Here is a 22,113-nt window from a genome sequence, read left to right on the forward strand (position 1 = left end):
CGCAGTTAAATCATGCATTTCCATCGCACACTCTCCGTGATATATCCTGTAGAATACTGATAAGCATGCGACTTTACGGCGGTGTTCAAGGCTCTGCAGCTTTGCCTCTTGCCTATCGAGTCACCTATAGGCCATTAGTCAACCTTTTCTAGTTAATCCAGAATCATACGACAACGATAGTCTGCTTCTTATATATTTACTCGATTTTGTCTGTTCAATCACACTTGTTGATCGACAAAAAATGTATGTCCATGGTCTGTTGCCGACTTTACTCGTTTGATCACAAATCGAGCAAATCAGTAGGCATGTTTAGTCGATATGTGCTCCAGAGAAGACAAGAAAAATAATTCATGAGAGATATTTTATGTCCTCCATGACTCAATATATGAAAAGGGCTTTCAGTTGTAAAAAAACGTAGTGATGAAAAGCACGTGTATGCTTGTGTCGTAACTTTTGTCTAAACTTACACATTTTGATGCTACATTACGGAAATTATAAACAAAATTTGTTTTATTGATTTTGGGGTTATATGAAAATACACCTAAAAGATATTGTATGATGAAATATTGTCTCATTGCCTTCAGGCACTCTATTATAATAAAAAAAATCAATATCAAGCAACGCTTTTGTATTTTGACATGAGTCAAATAAAAACAAGAACAAGCGCATGCACAAATACACCCGCGGAAGTAGATTTCCGCTGCAATCGTTACCTAATTGGAAATTTGATTTCACACTTTTTGTTGTGTTTTTGTTTAGTTCCACTTTTTGTTGTGTAGTTGCATCATGCCTGGCGGTGGTTGCCCCGGCTGGTCTTGTCCTTGCTTTTTGGCCTAAGATTATCATTACAATTACCAACATTTTTAAAGAAGTGAACTTCAACGGTCATGGTCAGTGCACTTTGCAAGACAATGGCTAAGTCATTGTCGTTCACAAAAGTTTTGTGTAAACGACAAGTTGCTGGTATTATTCTACGTAGTTTATAAACAAATGGCCGTGTAAACGGTACCAGTTGACCTAGTAAATCTAGAAAATAGGGTAAACGAATGTTCTTTGCAACAAATATATCTGAAGAATTTTTTCATTGTCAACATTATGTAACTACTAGTACTTGTAATGTAACGTTTTACAAAGACTTTCCGGGAACACTAAAGAACAATAAAGTAAAAAATTATGTTTATGTCTCTTCAAATATACAACGTAGAGGTGTTCAGGGTCAGAAAAATCTTTAAACAGTCGATCATCATCTCTAACAATATGTAGACAAAGGTTGATTTGCATAAAATGTTGACCAGCCTTCGTTGGAGTGTCCACTATTTTTGGCATTACATTTAGCATAAAGCATATGTGCCTACGTCACTTGTATGTTTAATTTGGTTCCGTATAGGTTCTATTAAAATTGTTACAATAAAATAAACGTTACATAAACAATGAATTAATGAAACAATTTTTTTCCGAACTTACAATAGCGTAAGTGGATTTGTTTTTTAAACAAACGGTTTCGGACTCTTTGTAAGTCCCATGTACACACCTGACTGAAATTGTACAAGTCATTAATATTAAAGTAAAGTAAGTCGTCTAATATTAAAGTAAACCACCCTATTTTGAACTAAAACAATTAATTTTAACAACCTTATTTTGAATATCGGAGAGAGTGCGATGGAATTACACCATTTATTCCGCCTTCCTCTTTCCATCACCGGGGGACTAGGCGTAGGCTTGGATTCCACACCTATGTTGTGGATATTCCAAAGATTCGCACAAAACGTTACGTTGCCACATTCATATGGCGAACGGTTATGGGTAGGAATTCCCTGCCTGCAGACTTGTTACCTGAAAGGTATTACTTGGACCTCTTTAAAGTTCAATTTATTATTTAGGCATTATTTAGGTGTGCATGCTTCATCGTCGACCTCATCGTCTCTTTCCATCAGGTGAGATCTCCATCTCCATCTCCTCCATGACCTCCGTCAAACGCGCACTTACATTTTTATAAAAAAATGTTTCATTTACACATTAGAAATCGCAAAAATCTTAGAATTAGAAACATTATTAATGTTGAGGTTTTAACGTAGGTTTAAGTTATTAACCAATTAGAATGATAAAACATCAAAAGAAAAACGAATAGATTTAAGTATACTATTCGAATTTCTTGTGACAAAAATTGTTTTTATGCTGTCAATGATCTTACATACTTGTATACCGTACATAAGTTTAGAACATTGAAGCCTGCGACCCTTTTTTTACGTATCCTATAACTATTATGAATAAATAGTTATAGGATATTTTGACGTGTATTCTATTTTCTCTAACACTAAAAGCAATTGTTTTTATTTTTAACAAAGTTCAAAAAAAGCGGAGGTTCTTAATTCGATTGTATTTTTTGTGTGTCTGTTACGCGATTATTTAACGTTTGTGAACCGATTTTGATGATTCTTTTTTTATTGGAAAGGGGGTATTTCAGTCTATTGCTCCCATTTAATTTTAAGAAAACGTTCTACCTCGAAGTTTTTAGAACATTAGCCGGTTTTAATAAAACTTGGCACATAGGTCTAATTCCAACGAAAATATGTGTATGGCAGACAAATGAGAGCAACTCCTGAACATGTGTCGCAGCTACCCAGTTCGGACTCATATGACTCGTTTTGACAAACTTTCATATGCGTTTCAATCGTTGTTAAGGGGCTGCACCAATGAATATAGCGAAAGCGAATAAATAAAGTTTTGAAGTTGGTCTCTTCAAATAAAATTATAATTATATTTTTTTTTGTAGAAATGTCTACATCAGGATGTGCTGTAATTTATGCGTCAAATCTTTTTTCTTTTTTTATGATATGTAAGTGCGCAATTGACTTCCATCTCACCTGATGGAAAGTGACGACGAAGTCGACAATGTAAGATGCATACCTAAATAATGCCTATTGACTCTCGCTTAAAAAATGCCTGAGTTGTACCGTTCAGGGAACAAGTCTGCAGGCAGGGAATTCCACTCCATAGTCATTCGCTATACAAATGTGGAAGGAAAACACTTCGTTGGAATATCCACAACATAGGGATGGAACCCGAGCATACGTCTGATCCCACGATGATGTAAATGGGAAAGCGCAATTAAATCGTACAATCTCCTCGCACACTCTCCGGGAGATATCCTGTAAAATACCGATAAGCAGGCAACTTCACAGCGGTGTTCAAGGGCTTGCAACTTCACCTCTACCAATTCTGAGTCACCTATAAGCCTCTTGGCTGAACTGAATCTTATAACCCATCTTATAGGTAGCACTCCATATATAACCGGACTTATGCCTGGTACAGTTGAAGCAACTGTCCTAGTATGAAGTAACGCCTCTCCCTGGAAAGGATGCCAAGCTTCCTGGCTGCATTTTTGGCCATGGATTCTATGTAGCTGCCGAAGTTCAAATCGGACGACAGGTCCATTCCATGTAGCTGGAAACGGTCGGCTATTGGTATGGATATATCACGAAAAAAGGACTCCGTTTTGTGGAGAATAGATACGCTAGCGTTTTGGTAGTGTCAAATTTGACAAAATTGGCATCGACCCAATCGGAAACTGTCTTAAGTGTCAAATTCAAAGGACTAACCATGGACTCTCGACAAGATTGGATCTCTTCTCCACTAACTCTTGCATTGGACAAGTACCTGTATACAACTACGTAATAAAATATAAGTTGTATACTTTGTAATTAATATTTGTATGCCAATTGCTGCTACTTTGATCTTTAATATGTTTTCTGTGTTAACCGTGTATGCTTACAAATAAATATATAACTTAATAGAATATCATAACTTCACAAAGTTTACCCCATACTCTCATCACACTACATAAGAAAAATTCATGAAAAGAAATTCATAGTACCTAAAATTCAATAACTATTATAGAAAAAGAAATTGGAAATATTTGTTACCTGCATTAATGGACAAAATGAGTGAGGGATTTATATGTAATTATCAACACAACAACAAACATTTTTTGAAAACTGAAGATATAAACTTTATTTTATAAATTGCTTGATTGTTATTAAATGCTATTTATATGCACATGCAAGTGAGCATGTTTTTGTACCGGTCTAGAAGTAATTAAGTTAGTTTTTAAGATTTTTTGCTCTATTATATTATGTCGTTACTTAAATAGACCGAATTCCTTCGCCGTGGATAAAGCCGGAAGGGCTTTTCTGTGCGAAGCTTGTAATTAGTAAATAAGTATTTTTCCTGTATTTTGGTCAATAAAAAAATATCTCTATGTCAAAAATCAAGTGTAGAGTCGTTATATGTAACAACATCTGTAAACTGAACAAAATCAACAAACAATATTTGTAGGCAGGGATTTCTATTTAGTTATAGAACCAAATAGAAATCCCTACTTGGATTTATAATAGAAAGCAAAGGTACCTTTTATATTAATAAACCAAAGGCCGAAGCGACGTGATGAAACTCAATACAATTAAAACAACGACAATAGTTATATTGTGAAATCACAGAAATAAAGACGGTGTTATTAATGTAATGTTTATCAATGTAGCTATCAATTTTTTATCTATGTTACAATGTTAAATATTTCTTCAAGGTATTGGGAAAGCCACTGGAAAATATCAACAAAACATCTGTGTCGTATAATATCTTTGTTTGGTTTATAAATCGCACTGTTAACACAATGGTGTACTAATTTAAAAAGAGTATTTTTACAGAATCGATAAAAAACGAATTACTCACTTCCCGTGAAAGATTATTAAAATTTATGTACAGGTTAAAGTTTATTACAGACATCTGAACAATTTCCTACTTGCCAAATATATTTAAAAATTAAACGGAAAAAGCAATTTCATATTTTTGAATAGGGATTATTTTGGCCAGAATCAGCTCACATAAAGTTTGTCTAACTTTCAATTAAGTAGTGTTTAAAGATGTAAATTTAATTTAAAAATATCTACTGTTCTTTTGCGGTAACTTCATACCTTATCCACCTAAGAAAAAATAGAAATCTAACTCATGTCTGTCTGTCACTACAGATCGTGCTTCTTTTACTGATCACGGCAGTAACCATACCAATTTTTTTTTAAATGTCACATTTTAAGTAACGGCTGGAGATATATCTAACGAACAGTTTTATTGATGTGTAGAGAATGTAATTTTACGTTCAGCAATATTAAAATTTTGAATGTCACATATTTTGAGTTACAGCACTATTGTAATAGCAGTGCGAAATGTACTGTGGATTACAAGAAATTCAATTGGATAATTAGTATCATTGCGCTTAAAAGTTCATGCAAATTTTTGCATACTTGTAGTACAAGCATGTCCGCATTGAAGGTTCTATAACCACTGTTGTAAAAATCGCCTGTTTTTTCTATTTAATCAGCTTCCTTATCATAAACAAAAAGTTATTTTTTCCGAAAGTCGAAAAGAAAGGATTCTAATTAATTATTGTCACCTTGTAAAGTTACTTGACATAATTAAGATGATTGTAACAAAATGTAAAATACGAAGGAAAGTAAAAAGAAAGAAACTAAGAAAATTTTCTTATTACATGGGTAAGCAGAACTTTGTCTAATGATCTGCCAACTTTCTTAACTTTCTTATTGCTGTGGTTAATTGAAAATAAAATGGGAAAAACTAAAATAAAGCATCAAAAAGCAGCAAAAATTATTTAATCAAAACATATCCTTCACTTATACAATCAAACAAATAATTATCATAAAGAACCTTTACAAATACTATAGCGTGTTATATTAATGTATTTGTAACAATGCTAAATACAGTTTTATACACAAACAATAGATACTAATTGAGTTTATTTTATTATTATGGTGAAGTCGACTGCGGTTTAGAGCGGACTGCGTTGGAAAATTCTATGAAAGTTTTCTTTGTAACCTAAACAGAATTTACACTACCTTTTCTTTAGAGTTTTATTCATAGATTCTGATCGTCGCTTTACACAATAACACCGTATTCTGCAATATTATTATTATTACTAACAGATTTAAAGTAAATATACTTATGCAGTTACTATTTTGATTAATGCTATGTGGAATTATGTTTTTTAAGATTATTCAATTAAATAAAAGGTAAGTATAAATATACGAACGAAAGGATAAGTATACGAACTGTACTTCCATGTTTATTATTTTTGTTACATTTAAAACTCTGTACACACTTTTCATAATTCAAGTTTAAGCTGATGGTTCAACCAGAGCCTCAATAAATTAAAAAAAAGAGCGCCCTCGCGAGGTCCGCATTTTTTTTTTGACTGTAGTAAATATTGTGAAGTTGTCATCACGAGAAAAAACTAAAAATATAGTAGAAGTTTTTATCGCGTTTTCAAGACTGACATCATGTACTGAGTTAACTTTGGTTTAATTTAATTTTTTTTAAAGTTTCTACTTATCGGTTAAGAATGCTTATTCTTGTAAATTCTCGATATAACTAAATCGCTTTCGAAGTAATAAATTGAATCCATTGTAAGTTGGCACTACGTTATTATATTTTTTTGATATAGAAATAACTGACTGGTTATTACTCTAGTTATCTACATATATGTAACAAATATGTTACGGTTGATTCTCCAAGTAGAAAAAATCCATGGTATATAAATAATTTCATTATTAATCATTATAAATAATTTTACTCAGGATACTTTTCTGAGAAACGAAAAAAAACTACGTTTTAAAATCTTTTGTCTTTGGCGCCTTCAATATTATACGATGTAATTTACCATTGTTGACCTAATGGTATTTATGTAATTGTTGTGTATAATTATGTCACACGACAAGCAATATTGTCTTATGTATTTATTAGGAATAGGTCTTACGCTCCCACCGCCGACAATAGGACGTTAATAAGAAAGTCCTTTGTTTTAAATCGTTCATGTATGAAATTGGACTCGTGCTTGCGTAAGTTATTGTGTGTCTACTTAAACCATTTAGAACTAACATTATGTGTGAAGTGAAAAGCATATTCGCATTTAGTAATAATCATAATTGAACATACCAAGTAAAGACCGGGACTTACATTTAGGTACCTAATTGAGACGCATAATACATAATGTATGTCCAAATATCCTACGTACTTAGTATAGTTAAGAAATATTATTTCATAACGTCCTATTAAAATAAAAAATAGGAAAAGACACTATTTTTTTGCGGATTTAAATCGCGTTGATATTTTTGTTTCTTTTTAAAAAAAAACAACGTTTCGCGCACTTTACAGGTCCCATGGTCACGGCTAACTGAGACGGTAAAGTCAACTAAGTCAGTCTAATAGATATTTCATTTCCCATGTGTCAAGCAAGAATCGCAAAAATGTAAGAACTCGATGAAAATCACAGACGCGAATTCTCGACTGTGATTAAAAATAAATAATATTCAATCTCAAGAATAAAGATGCAGTAATTTTATATTCAAGACGACTAGTGCGCTTCGTTACCATACAAATATACAAACTTCGGGCGCTTGTTGTAATAAGGCCACATCTCTGACAATTTTTCAAGGGCGAGGTTTAAAGATTCTATTATTATTGTTATTTTTTAACTTTGATATAATATTTATTTTTGTTAGATACTTATACATATGTATTACATTTAAGTATATTATCTCCCTAGTATGTAGCTTAGTGTTCCGTCGCATGAACCCAGTATGTCAAGGTCGCCAAAGTGTTGTAACTTGCCTGCACGCTTCATGTGTTCCTCGTGCAAAAACTCGCTTGCAGGTTCTAGCAGAGGTTATTTACCTGCAGAGCAACGTATTTTTTACTTCTCTGTGAATTAGCTCTCATATATACGTCTTATAACTAGGCTCGTGTGACATGTGTGTGACAATGGTACCCGCGACACAGGGTATTCATAGTGCGGGACTATGTTGAGTGTGTGCGTTATTATTATTATCTATTTTAGACTCATGCCGCTCCCAAGGCCTAAAAGATTAATTTTGAATTTTTAAATGGGAGAGGCGGTATTATTATTTCTTTACTTTTCTCAGCTTTTTTTGTAGCTGGTTTGAACCCCATTTGCGGACCGAAATCAAGCAATGCAGCATTATTATTATTATTAATTTCCTGTATTAATTATTAATTTGATGTGTATGTTTGGTATTATGCTTTTTAAATTACTTATTTAATATTCGAATTGATTACTTAGGTACTTCGTCCAATTGTGTCTAGTTATTTTAATTTTGATTTTTGTTTTGTACGTAACACGTAACATACACATTATTTCAATTGTGGTGTTCCATATTATGACAGACCATGACAGAATAACAACGAGGACTATGTAATTCGCATAGTTCTCAGAGGCTGAGTCATGGAGCCTTTTGACATGCTTTTATTCTATTTTAATTAAATTTATTTTTATTAATTTTGTGTTGTTTTGTTTGTAATTTATGCATGTTAAATAAAGCCTATTTGACTTTTTATTTTATTAAGTACCACAAAAATCATAAACAATCATAAACAGTACATGAAAATCTAGGCATTGCAATAAAAAGTTCAATCTAGCTTTGTTCCTATTACCTGTTAAAGTGCAAACAAGAAAAACCTTGGGAAATCAAATAGTATCTCAGTTGAAAAGTAGAAATATGTTTGTTGCTTCATATGTTGTATGAAAAAAGTTGTGTGTATTAGAAAAATTGTCTACAGTTTTTCAAATAAACTTTTGACTATGGTCAGGTGAGGTAAGAGAAACACAGGGGAAAGAGGGAGTTGAAGCCTTAACTCATAAGCTAAAAAATTTAGGATTAAAGCATTGACTTACAATTATAATTAAAGTCTCTCAGTACTCAGTACTACTAATTTATATGTTTTATCAAACATATAAATTAGTTTGAACTATTTTAAAGAGATGTCGCTACGACGGTCCAAACCCAAAAGGCAGAAAAAACGAGTTTGACATTTTTTAAATCTTGAGAACAAGAGGTACACATTACCTTCATAAAAATAATAATGACTGTTATGATTTACCCCATATTTTGGAGAATAGAAACGTTAGCACAATTCATCACAACATCGTAAAAGTATTGAATTTACCATAGTGATTGTTAAAACATTTAAAGTTGATAAACAAAGGCAAGTTTTTATAAGATATTACCTGTTCCTCATAGAGCAGGATTTCTTAACCTTATTTTAATCATGGACCCCTCTCAAAATTTTAAAGAGCCCACTGACTCTTTCCAAAAAGATGAAGAAGAAGAAAGGCTCGCAGATTGCATTGACGCGAGTGTTCCTCGCTTCAGTATCGGATGGCCGTCGGAAGGGCGTGAAAATTCAAAAACGTCACGCGCTCAGTACCTATTTTGTATATGTATTGACTCAAAATAAAGTACGTTCCTCTTACCCCACCTAAATATATATACCATGAAAAAAAATTCAGACATATTTCTGTATAAAATTAACCAAAACGCAATAAAAAGTAACATATCCAGTTTTAGTTCGTCTAGTTTTTGGAATTAAAAATTAGTAAAATTACCTTTACAGAAGTTAAACAAACATCGAACAAAATGTTTTCTCTTTTTTGAAAAAAAGTTTCTAGATCATTATCGTAAAAACCCGAAAATGTGAAAATCATTTCCTTTTATACAAAACTTTCAGTTGCGAAGAAATGGTACAAGGAGACTGATGGTTTCCAGTGTTATACTAAAAGACGCAGATGTCATGACAATAACTTTTCTAATCAGTTAATTGCTTAAAGGATGGAAAAAAATTAGTCTAAGGTTAATTGACATTGGTAATAGACAGGATGTCACCATTTTGGAAGCAAGCTAATCTACGTTATTCATCGAAAGAACAGCAAAGTGTGTATAGTTACCAATTTCCGTTGTACTAAGTACATAAAACTACAAAAAACGACAGATGTTGCGTAGTTCTTTTACGAAGGTTAATTTATCTACATGGTATGTGAGCTATTTATGGATCTATTATTATCTAGCACCAATTTTGTTACTTAACTTCAATCTTTCGATGTTTTTTGTCTTCGAGGTTTTAAGTTGAAAATGACTAAACGATGTTGCCTAACTTCTCACAGAGTTATTTCGTCCTTAAAGTGAGTGCCGGTAATCGAATGAACAATTTAATAAATAAAAAAGTCCGATTGCGTATATAAACTCAATTTAATCAACGGAAACAAAATTTTTCGCTATTATTGTTGAATTCGAATAAAATATAGTCACACGTTCAAATTTTGTTTTTCATCTGTACAAATACGATTCAACAATCGCAACAAAAGCCTAACATAATTGATGATCATACATTAAATAAGCTTTATTTCATTGACTCAACTGTTTTCCTTGTATTATAATATATTATTTACAAAGTTATTACGCGTTTAAAGTTACTGTTAACGCTTGCCTACGGCAAAATGCTAAGAAATAGAAAAATAATTGTCTTAACCTCTATTGTACACATTTACTTATTTATTGAAAACCAACAGCTGTATAATAATCGGTAACATCTACGATGGAATATTACGTTTCCGCTTGTAGCACAAGAACAAATAAATACAAACACTTCATATAAACGTACAATACTCAAACACATATTATGGTATAAAAGCACGTCCGCGCGAAAGACACTTTCACATGCTCGATGATTCGATCCCGACTTGTAAACGATCACATCAGAGAACCTCCACAGGACACCGTTTATCATGATTCGTCCTACACGTCCCTAAATTTCTAACTCTCCGCAGCTTACACATCTGAAAAACTAGATTTTTCTATCTTTTTCTGTCCCGTTTTATCAGAATATGAAATTACCCTTTGAACGATTGCTCCTGGTTTCAAGCCTCAGTGAACGTTTAGTAGCAGTATAGTTCCTTGTGAAATAGTTTGTCCAGGGGAGTACTTGCCGCCTTACCTATTATTGCCGTCAAAAAGTAATGTGAGCATTACTGCATTGTTCCGGTTTTGAACTGTACCTAAGGGTGCTGGAGAAATTACGAGCACATGAGACGTGTCAACTTATGTCGCGGGGTGACGGGCGCTTTGGCAGTGCCCCTCAGATTATTGCGATTTAAAGCTCTGAGCGGCACTGCAACTGTTATGGACAGGCGTGTCGCTTAACTACCAGGCGCACGTCTTGTTCATCTCGTCCCTTGGTCGGTATAATAATAACAATAGAAAACTAGCAGTCAGGAAAATTACTAGGATTGCACTCCAGTCTCTCTGTCTTCAGTACACAGCACGCACACTCTCTAAGTTAGCAGCATTATTAACCTGGCTTTGAGTTCCGTTGAGCTAATGTATCTGCTGGGCCGAAACCAGAAGCCTCTAAGCGTCCAAGTAGTCCAGTACTGATGCCCCGTCATTACCCAACATCAAAGTCGATGAGACGAACCACTGTGCGTGAGCGTTCAGAAAGAATTTTATTTCAAACAGGATTTTATTTCAAAAAGTATTTTATTTAATTCGCCTTCTCCTTTCCATCACCGGGGGACTAGTCCCCTTCCTGTGTCCAGGCTTGGGTTCCACCCCTATGTTGTGGATATTCCAAAGATTCGCACGAAGCGTTACGCCTTCACCATATAAATTATGGCGAACGGCTATGGAGTAGAATTCCCTGCCTGCAGACTTGTTCCCTGAACGGTGCAACTAGGGCCTTTCAAGGCGAGAGTGAATAAGCATTATGTAGGTGTGCTTGCTCCATCGTCGACTTCATCATCACTTTCGATCAGGTGACATGGAAGTCAAATGCGCACTTACACTCAATAAAATAAAGGAACGCATAGTCTAACAGTAACACTCATCACATTCGTCTCATCGATATCTGCGAAAAGAAGTTCGGCACTACCTTTAACCAGCGCTGACACCCTACTAGCGGACCTTTTTCTCTCGCTAGGCTCTAAAGGCTAACTACATACTTCTGTCAAATATAAGTTTAGCGATCAGAAACTCGATAAATATCCTTTATTTTTTTATATACATTAAGCATAAATTGTGTATTATTTCCATTATATAATGCCATGTAAACGGGTGTGTAATTATCGATATAACAACAAAATTTTTTTTCGCTTGGTACGAAAATAAGTAAGATATTTGATATAATATCAAAGAAATAAATTAATAAGCGGTTATAATAACACAAAACATTATTTCATTGTGTTATAATCATAATTGCCTCTGTGGCTGAACGGTTACCATGCTGGTCTAGCACTCAGAGGTCCGAGTTCGATTGCGGAGCCGGGAGCAATATTTGTATTGCCTATATTTATTTCTCTCGAAAGTTTGTTTAAGGTGTAAGTTGTGGTTATCTATGTGTGTCCAAGGCAACCGCGACATAGGGTTTCCCTAGTATATGGCCTAGTAATATAGCCGGACTATGAGCGTGTGCGTTAAAAAAAACAAAAAAAATGATTATCTAGCATAATTATGTTTATAATAAATATGTTTATTATAATACATACGTAAGGAAAAAAGTCAATAAAAGCTTAAATACTAGAAAGTAAAACCAGGATTTTAAAGTTATACGAATAAAATTGGGTCCCCGCGGCTTAAATAATTAATTAATGGTATAAATATAACCAGTATTATGTATTAATAATAACAATATTATAATAGTATCAGTTCTATTAAATAAATTTTTAATGTGCTTTTGAGAGGATTATTGGACTCCTCCTCGCTGCGCTTATAAATTTGAGTCTGGGATAATATTCGGAAATGTTTGTATAAAATGTACATTATACCACCTGTTTATTAGATCGAAAGTTGTTATATGAATCGTTTATTATACCCAGTGATAGTTTATATCATGCCAGACCATGTTATATACGTTGAGCGTAATTTCGCTCATAAATATATTATGTCATACGTTGTTATGTCGAATGAACCGTACCCCATGTAAACACTAGTTATTAAATTACATGTCACAAGCCCTTGGTACAATACAATTGCCCAAAAATATGTAGCAATGGACATGAACCTAAGGTATGTCCCAAGAGACTAGTTTAGGTACACAACAAAAATCTAAATTTACGATTCAGTGTATGCGCTGGCAGCTACTTTGTCCAACTACATAGCCATACAAGGAGAACTGGTGCAGCATTCATGACACCTCTCTCAAGTACTCAATTTCATCAATTTAAAGACCTACTCCTAATATTCAAGCTTTTAAAATATGTTTAACATTTTTTAAGATGTAGAGACTTGAATAGTATAATTGCCGACCAATTACTATGGGACCTTAAAATGGCGGGTGGTTTAGTAGATACGTATTGACAGATTGATCAATTTTCGCATCAATGTACGCTTTAGTACATTCTTTGCAATTCCGCAATACAGGCAAACTTTATCTTGTCAGCCTTTGCTAATTTAACGATGTAATTTGATTTGACTTATCGTGTATTTGTTAAGATAATAATCCTGTGATAACTATAAACTGATAAACGACTTTCGAGTCTCCGTTGTTCGTTGATAACGATACGAAAATACAAAGTAACGAAAAATGATAAAGGTGCTGTTTACTGTACTTGTTTTAATTTTATTTATATAACCATAGGAAATGAAACTATTTTTCCAGATTTAAATCGTGTATATTTGTTTTTTCAATCAAACCTTCATTTCCTATGTGTAACAATCGCGAAAACCTAAGAACTCGATATATAACCATAATTTTTAAAATATCTTTTTTTATTCTTTTTACAATTATTCAATAGGCCAACTGCAATTAAAATATGCACTGTTGAATGTTCAACATTAGTGCGTAAATAGTAACAAAGACACACAAAAGACTGATAAAAAGAGGGAATGAGCAACTGCATCGCGATGTTGCGTTCGCGATGAGTTAATTACCTGGGACCGACCGAGGCCGTCCACTTACGATTTTTTACTTTTTTGTGCAAAGCTTCGTACACAGCTTACCTTTTTATGTCATTTACATATAAACCAAGTGGTTTTAATTCAGTTTTTGTAGTAAAATGTACATTCAATTACCAAAACGAAGGAGCCAATGGAAATTTGTTTTTTTCTTTGGTAACTTCATCTTTTATTCAAAGTTGCTATGGTGACACATTAACAGTAGGTACTGTAATTAATAGTACGTAAGAAAATAAAGAATTGAAGATTCCCCTCTTTTACCCTACTAAATAAACTATTATACTATTATTTTTAATCATCGATAATCATTTACATTAAACATCGTCACTCAGGATCAAACAGATTAAGTAAAACAACATTTTGCGCAATACAATGCTAATGTAAGCTATTTTATTTGCTACTGTAATTTAAAATTCACTTTACGACTTCAGTTATAGGGTTAATAATCGGTTAAAATTATGCAGTGACGTTTTAAATTGATCAGATTTTTGTTTGTTTAATTGCACATGTCTATTTATTTACGTCGGCCTTGTGTCTTAAGTTTTTTGATACTGATTTTTCATATCCATTGTGTTCTATTCTCTTTTTTAAGGAAACTAATATCATTTTAAAGCATTTATTTCAACATTATGCACGTGAATAAGGCACATACTAAACCATGTCTTTGTATTCTACAGTTGAGATGGTAATCATGCTGTTTAAATCTGACAGATTAATAGAAAGAAATGCTACTTAGAACTAATTCGAAATAACTTAGTGTAGGTACTTAGAGTAGGTAAGTTTTTGTAAATTTAATTTAAACTTAGTGTAGGTAATTAGTAATCATTAACATACATATAAAAAATTTTCTTTTTCTTAAAAAACTGTACGGCAATAACTATAGGAGTAACAAGATGAGTAGGTAAGTCAAAAGGAATAACGACATAGAAGGTTTTTTGGTTATCATTGATTCCACTAATTCCTATTATGAGTTACCTATAATTTAAAGTACCTACGTGTGCATCCCTAAGGCGAATTTAGGCGAATTTCAACAAATTGTGTATGTAGAGTCTCTACAAATTCATCAGAATGCTTTTAAAATTTGACAGAAACATTATGATCCAATGTAAGTTTAGTTCATACGATCACGATCACGGGCTTATAACCATATCACTCAACCTGTTTATTCTTTTTCTCGCAGGTGATGGAGTAATTCGAGAGCTAACTTTCTCTCTAACACCACTACTGACATGCTGTGGTTTCTTCACCATGTATTTAATAGAGGAATTAGTGCACCTCTATATCCATCGGAGAGAGAAGAACAACAAAGCTGCGGATCCACTGGTACGCAATTTAAGCATCCGACGAAGCAAACGGAGCATCGACGAGAACGGCATAAAAAGCGTTACCAATTCTACTGCTGATTTGGTTGATAACGGATATAAGAAGGTAAGAAGCCATGGAACTTAAATTACTAATTAGTCATCTAAATATTCCAGTGGTATAAGAGTAAATAAATGGTGGATTTGCTGTTATAAACGATATAGAACTTTTATAAAATTTACACGATTCAACAAAATCACTAAAATTTGCCTTCTTGTAAATTTATGCGGTGGGCGTCGTATGGCTGGATGATGAAATTTGTAAATCAATATATTTTTTGTTTCATTTACAGGATGCGGAACATCAACACGCACACCACAGTCACATGCCGGTCGAAGCAGGCGACAACATCACCTCCGCTTTACGTGGTCTCCTCATTGTCCTGGCTTTGTCAATCCATGAGTTATTCGAAGGCTTGGCTGTAGGCTTGGAGTCAGGTGCTCATCATGTCTGGTAAGTTTACAAAAAAAATAAAATCCAAAATAGTTTCTTTCAGTGTGCAATATTTAAGGAATACAAGCACCAGTTTATATTAACCAACTAGCGCCATCTGTCATCGACTAGAAATACTGTCATTCATGAAATTTTCAATCAAAATTCTGCTACTCGATAATAGATATCTCTATTAAATTTAATATTATATAATTCTATATAACGCTAGTGGTAAGTCGCTTGATATTTTATTTCTTTTATCTATGTACACACATATCATAACTCTCTATTAATATAAGTATAATGTGTTCAAAAACAGCAAATTACGAACAGCATAAAAGTAAACTGTTTTGTTGGAACAAATTTCTTATCTGTGAAAATGTTATTATTGCTTCATAATAACATCGAATTCAATGTTATTATTACATTCAAATTTCGAACAGGCTCTGAAAAACAAAACAATTTGATTTGACCTCAATTCTAATATCAGCCGAGATGAAGTTTTATTTGAAATGAAATGTCAATAGCAAACAATTTTGACAATTTCACACGTTACTTGATATCGAACGATATGATAGTTGAGCCCGATTCTAGTTTGTCTATGAATTAAAATAAAAAGTACGGTTGTGCGACATGCGCGAGAAAATTTTTATTTGCCGCCATTTCGCCAGTCGTACTTAACATGCGGTTCCTGAACACATCATAGGGAGCTTATATTATATGTGTAGATAAAGCAGTGTGGTATGTAACTGTAAACAATTAGGCATTAAAACACTCGTGAGATGTTTATGAAAATCGGCTGTCGGCCCGTTTCATAAACCCACACTCGTGTTTTAATGTCTTTCATTATGTAACAGTCACATACACTACTATTACTCGTAGAATTTAAAAAAAAGACGAACATCAATTTTAGTAATATTATTAAGTGAAGGATGTAACATAATTTTTAAAGTTGTCCATTTTTTATTTAGTTTCAAGCTGATGGTCTCATAGCCAACGCTCAATGAAAAAAAAAATTAAAATTTGTTAAAGGTTAGCGAAACTGTTTGGACCAATCGATAATCAAAAGGCGGAAAATTTAAATACTAAAAATAGTACCTACCTAATTTTAAAACAAGTTTTGTTTAATATTTCTCTTGTTTCAGGTACATGTTAGGCGCAATAGCTGCACATAAGTTGGTTATTTCATTCTGTATTGGTGTAGAATTGATAGCCACTCGTACTAAGACTTGGTTGTCCATTATCTATATCACAACATTTGCCTTGATAACATCTTTGGGTATTGGAATTGGTATTTTGCTGGTGGGAGGAGAGGGCGCCACTGCAGCGGGTCTCACTTCAGTAATTCTCCAAGGACTAGCGTCGGGCACCCTACTCTATGTAATCTTCTTTGAAATTTGGAAGTCTGATCGGTCTGGAATGTTGCAATACTTAGCGGCTCTCGTCGGCTTTGGACTTATGTTTGGAATTCAATTAGCTGGTAAGTTAACACAGTAGTGGTTGCTCACTGTGGGCCTCATAAGGCTCAAGGTCAATCAAAGGTCAATGGAAAGGGCTATTCTCGGAGTTTCGTTGCGAGATCGACTCAGTAATGAGGATATCCGCAAGGGAACCAGAGTAACCGACTTAGCCCTAAGAATTGCAAAACTTAAGTGGCAATGGGCAGGGCACGTTGTTCGCAGAACAGATGGCCGACGGGGCCAAAGAGTTCTTGAATTACGACCGCGTACCGGTAGACGCGGTGTGGGCAGACCACCCATAAGGTGAACTGATGATCTGGTGAAGGCTGCGGGAATCCGCTGGATGCAAGCGGCGCAGGATAGATCGTCGTAGCATTCTTTGGCGTCCTATGTTCAGCAATGAACGTCTTTTGGCGTAAATGAGGATGATGAAACACAAAAAACAACTTAATTATTTCTCGTAAATACCTCGTTTGCTATCGTTTGTTATCCTTGTACTATCTGAATCCAGGACTCAGCGAAGAAGCGACTCCCTGATTCTATTTAAATTGCATTTTCACCGCCAGCTGCATATATCTATCCCGGTTGACGATTTTTTTATAAATTTTATTTAAAAAATATTATATGTTACCTATTGTTTCAGAACGTTCGATATTTACTTTACATTTGGACCATTCTCGTCATGATCCAAAACTTGATAACAAGTTCTTTTACTGATAAATTCAACTAATATAAAGTTAAAAGTGCTTTCTCCACCATTTCATGGTCTGAATAATTGATTCAAATTCATTCCAACATATGTGTCTAAGATTCATTTTCGGTCTTCGTAATGTAAAATGTCACCTAACTTCGTGCACAACTTAAATGGCTGCCCATCCACCGGCGTAGAGATCTTCATATTCTTTCCCTTCTTTACTCAATTCTATTCTGTCTTATCTCAAAGATAGCTTTACTTTCCACTGTTGTTCACTCTGCCATCCCCTTCGCTCCTCTGATACTCTCTAACTAAACATGCCCTCTAATTTTTATTCCAACTTTTTTACTGTTCTGAGTTCTCTCCTTGAATCGATTCAATGTTCCCCTTCTCTTGATTCATTCAAACAACGTGTCAAGGATCGCTTGCTCAATTCCTAAGTTTCATCTTTTCTCCACTATCCTTTCATTTATATCCTATACTTTTACTTTATTTTTCGTTTTTCTTTAAAAGTATATAAGCATTTTATTAAATGCTTATATACTTTTTAATTTTTCATTATTTATGTATTATTATGTATTAATAATATTTGTATGGATATTTCTATCTACGTACTTGTATGAGTTTATTAATAATTACTAAGTAGTGTACTTATAATGAATGATATTCTTTGGTTGCACCCCTTTTGCTTATCCCAAATTTCTATCCTGAGGCCGCCTGTTGCACATTAACTTACTATCTGTAGACCTAACTTACTGTATTGTATTTTTACAGTAATTTTAAAGAATATTTCATTCATTCATTTATTCTCAGACCAATTAGTCATATTTGTTAGTAACAATCTTATGAATTAATTTAGTACAAATAAGGAGAACAATTGCAATACATTAAATTAAATTACATTATTATTATAAATACATTATTATATATCCACGTGTAACACGGTGAACAACCGAGTCTTCTTCCTGCTATCATCCTCAGGATACCATTGGTGCTCCCACGCAATGGCAACATCTGTGATCACTTTTTGATGCATGATTGCGCAAAAATCATCTACACACACATCCGCAAACATACCAGAAGCGCTGCAAAAGCGAGGAAGCCTCAACAGAAGCCTAAAGACGTTGATGTAGTACATTACACGCAAGGCGTTGTACGCTCGTTGTGTGATTAAAGGATTAAAATGAAACTTATATATAATGTTTTGTTTCAGCTGGACATGTCCATAGTCACAGCCACGGTTGTGACCGCGACCATGACCACGATCACAGCCACGAAAGCCACGAGCACTGATATCGCTCAATCAACAGTCTTGAAGCGTAACCTTATTACTGTTATAAAACAAGCAATGGTTGTGATTTAATATACATATAATATATATATATATATTTAGTAAAAGATTTTGTAAAATGTAAGCAACATCAGTTGGGACATATTTTAATGACTGTTTCACATTTCTGAATGGTAATAATATTTTATACTCAGTTTACAAAACAATGGGCATACGCAACAAACGATGTGAAGCCACTTTTCATTTCTTGTGTGCGTGACAACTAGGAAGGGCTAGAGGTGGGCGTTTAAACGAAAAGCACTTAAAAAAGTTTGCTTTTTAAAATAAGCGCATAAGCACGCTTTTAATTTTAAGCGTAAGCGTTGGTCACTGGTCAGTTCTATACTCAACAATTTCATTTTTTACATCTGGCACCACCGCTATCTATATTTACATAAAGAAAACAGTAAAATAAATTATAAGTTTTTCTACTTTCAGTGCGTTTTCGAAGATTCTTTTGAACATAAAGAAAAAATATAATATAAGTGTGAGTAAAAGAGAAATGCTGTATGAAGTAGGTACCTATAAAGTTTTATTTACAGAACAAAGTCGCTTAAGGTTAAAATAACATAGCCAACCGTTAGCCGCGACGACGTAACGGCGACGCGACGTTTTAAAACTGATTACACTCTCTAGTCAATTGAATAACTCTTGATAGTTCAGTTTTATGTAACAATTTCATAACAATTTGCATAAAATCTTATGCGTACGTTTTGAAATAAATCATTGATTAAAAATATGTTGCTGTAAAATTACATATTTCATATTGACACAGTCTTTACATCATGTAAGTAGGTAATGCATATTATAAGCATGCAAAGTTATCGACCACAAATAATTTACTTAGATATTTTGCAGAATATTATTTATTAGCATATTAGCATTTTTCAATGTTTTCGTAAATTTACTAATTAGATAATTAAGGTAGTATACCTTCATGTAAAAGCGTTACATTAACTGTTTGCGACAGTAGTATAATATCATTGGTTTGCGACCTGTGAAAAAGTTTTCAATTTTAAATTATTATGTAGTGCATTTTAATGTGATATTTTCGACAATAATGCAGTTGGATTTTTATAAAAAAAGTCCCACCGTCTGAATTGAAAACTATTTTCTAGATATTGCAGTTCTGACAAACTTAATCAGTTCATTTTTATTTTTTGCTATTGGATAAATCATTTGATTATTTGAATTACTGTAGAACCGCTAAAGGTGCTAATGGGGATAACATAAGCAAGATAGTTTAATCAATTTATTAAATTGTAATTTGTATAGTTAGTGTTTTCTACGAAGAATTTACTGTTTGGTACATTTTTACCGTATTAACGTGCGTTAGTAAGTATTGTTACACTTGTCTGTGATATTGTATGAAAAAGAAGCAGGTGGACCGAAATACAGTAAACTGTGCGTACTGTGTATTCTTAGGTCTGATTTCGCTCGTTAGCGCTCGATTCGTGACGTTGAAGTACAAACTTCTAGCAATGTATACTTTGTACTTTTGTAGAACTTCGTAATTAAGATATAACTTTTATTATTCTTTGTAAATACCAAATTAAAGAGTTTCAAATACAAATAGCTGTCTTTTTATTCGAATCACGATTAGATTGTGATTAAAATATATATCGAATGACTTTATATTTAAACACAATATTAATACAATAGTTTTTAAAATCGGAACCTGATCCTTGTATAAAAGAAAGGAAGAAAGATATTTTTCACTTCTCATGCTCTTAAATAATAATGGGATAAAAGGAAGGATAAGGAGGAATAAAAATAGGATTTTATGCTCTAGTGCATAAAATAAAAAAATCTTAACATAAAATATGTCTAATTGTTGTAATTTTACATTCAATTTTAATTAAATAATCGTTAATTTTTAATATTGCTGTTTAATTTCCTCGCAATCGTAATGAAAAGTTGAGTGTATAACTAGTTCATAAAACCCATTTTACCTCCTCTGTATCATCGGGTATATTCGTCTCGGGTAAAATGAAGCGTTTTATGCACTTGTTATATATACAATGTACTATATTTCATTACTACGCCACAGAAGAAAAAAAAACTCGGTCGGTTCGGCGACCTTCGAAGCACGCTCGACTCGCGAGCGATGGGCGAGTCGAGTTATTTAACTCGAGTTCTCCCGCAACGAGTCAACTCCAGCTACATTTTATGAACTATTAACTATATTTTATGTCGAATACTTCATTCATACAGCGCGTCCGCTATTTGTTCTCACTCGGTCGGTTCGGCGACCTTCGGAGCACGCTCGAGTCGCGGTCGGCCGGCCGATCGTGCCCAACTCAGTGAATCGTCGCATCGGTTCGAGTTCTGCTCGCGACTCGCGGTTGCTCTGTTAGACTCTGATGGTCGTATTCCAGAACTGTACTCAATGCTCAAGTCAGGATTTGAGCAGACTTGAGTATGATTTCAAGCATTGGAAATACGACCCTAATGGCAAGGACTTGAGTACGATTTATAGTGATTTGAATCATACTCAAGTCCTGACTTGAGCATTGAGTAGAGTTCTGGAATACGAACCTGAGTCGAGTTGCAACTCGAGTTAGCAGTCATGTCAACTGGACTTTCGCGACTTAACACAAAAAAATACAACTCGTTCCATAGCTAGCAGAAATAGGTAGGGTGGCAGTACGCACAAATTATACAGAGATACTGGCAGTATTTCCCTGGATAAACTCTTTCACAACGAGCTTTACTGCATAGCGTACATAATACCATAAGAAAAGGGGAAATTAAATTATAAGACAGACAAGATACTACAATTTATCCACAAGCCTTGAATGAAAGTCAGTAACTACACGCTCGATCTCTGCAAATTCCAAAACTGCATGTTATTATATAGTTCGAACCCTGGCCGTCGTAATATGGCAATACTAAGTCCAACCCTACCTTCCCGGATCCCGGATAGAGATAGTAAAAATTGCTTATTTTTTAAACGTTTAAACGTTATACTTTTTTAAAAAAGCGTGCTTTTTTAAACGCTTTTTCACTTAGACGATTTTTAGTTTG

The 22,113-nt window shown here is 33.8% G+C and overlaps 1 protein-coding gene across 1 annotated transcript in view; it reads left to right on the forward strand.

The window, feature by feature from the left end:
- The window catches only part of LOC113226539 (zinc transporter ZIP1-like), a 45,750-nt gene extending 25,118 nt beyond the window's left edge, over positions 1–20,632 (forward strand). Inside the window, exons 2-5 of the mRNA XM_026459193.1 lie at positions 14,989–15,236; positions 15,463–15,623; positions 16,748–17,082; positions 18,970–20,632. Of these exons, the coding sequence (XP_026314978.1) occupies positions 14,989–15,236; positions 15,463–15,623; positions 16,748–17,082; positions 18,970–19,049 (824 nt within the window). The 3' untranslated portion in view covers positions 19,050–20,632. The remainder of the gene's footprint in view (positions 1–14,988; positions 15,237–15,462; positions 15,624–16,747; positions 17,083–18,969) is intronic.
- Positions 20,633–22,113: the final 1,481 nt, after the last annotated feature.

Source organism: Hyposmocoma kahamanoa, unplaced genomic scaffold (genome assembly GCF_003589595.1).
Source record: "Hyposmocoma kahamanoa isolate Upper Pololo Valley unplaced genomic scaffold, ASM358959v1 192, whole genome shotgun sequence".
Classification (NCBI taxonomy): Eukaryota; Metazoa; Arthropoda; class Insecta; order Lepidoptera; family Cosmopterigidae; genus Hyposmocoma; species Hyposmocoma kahamanoa.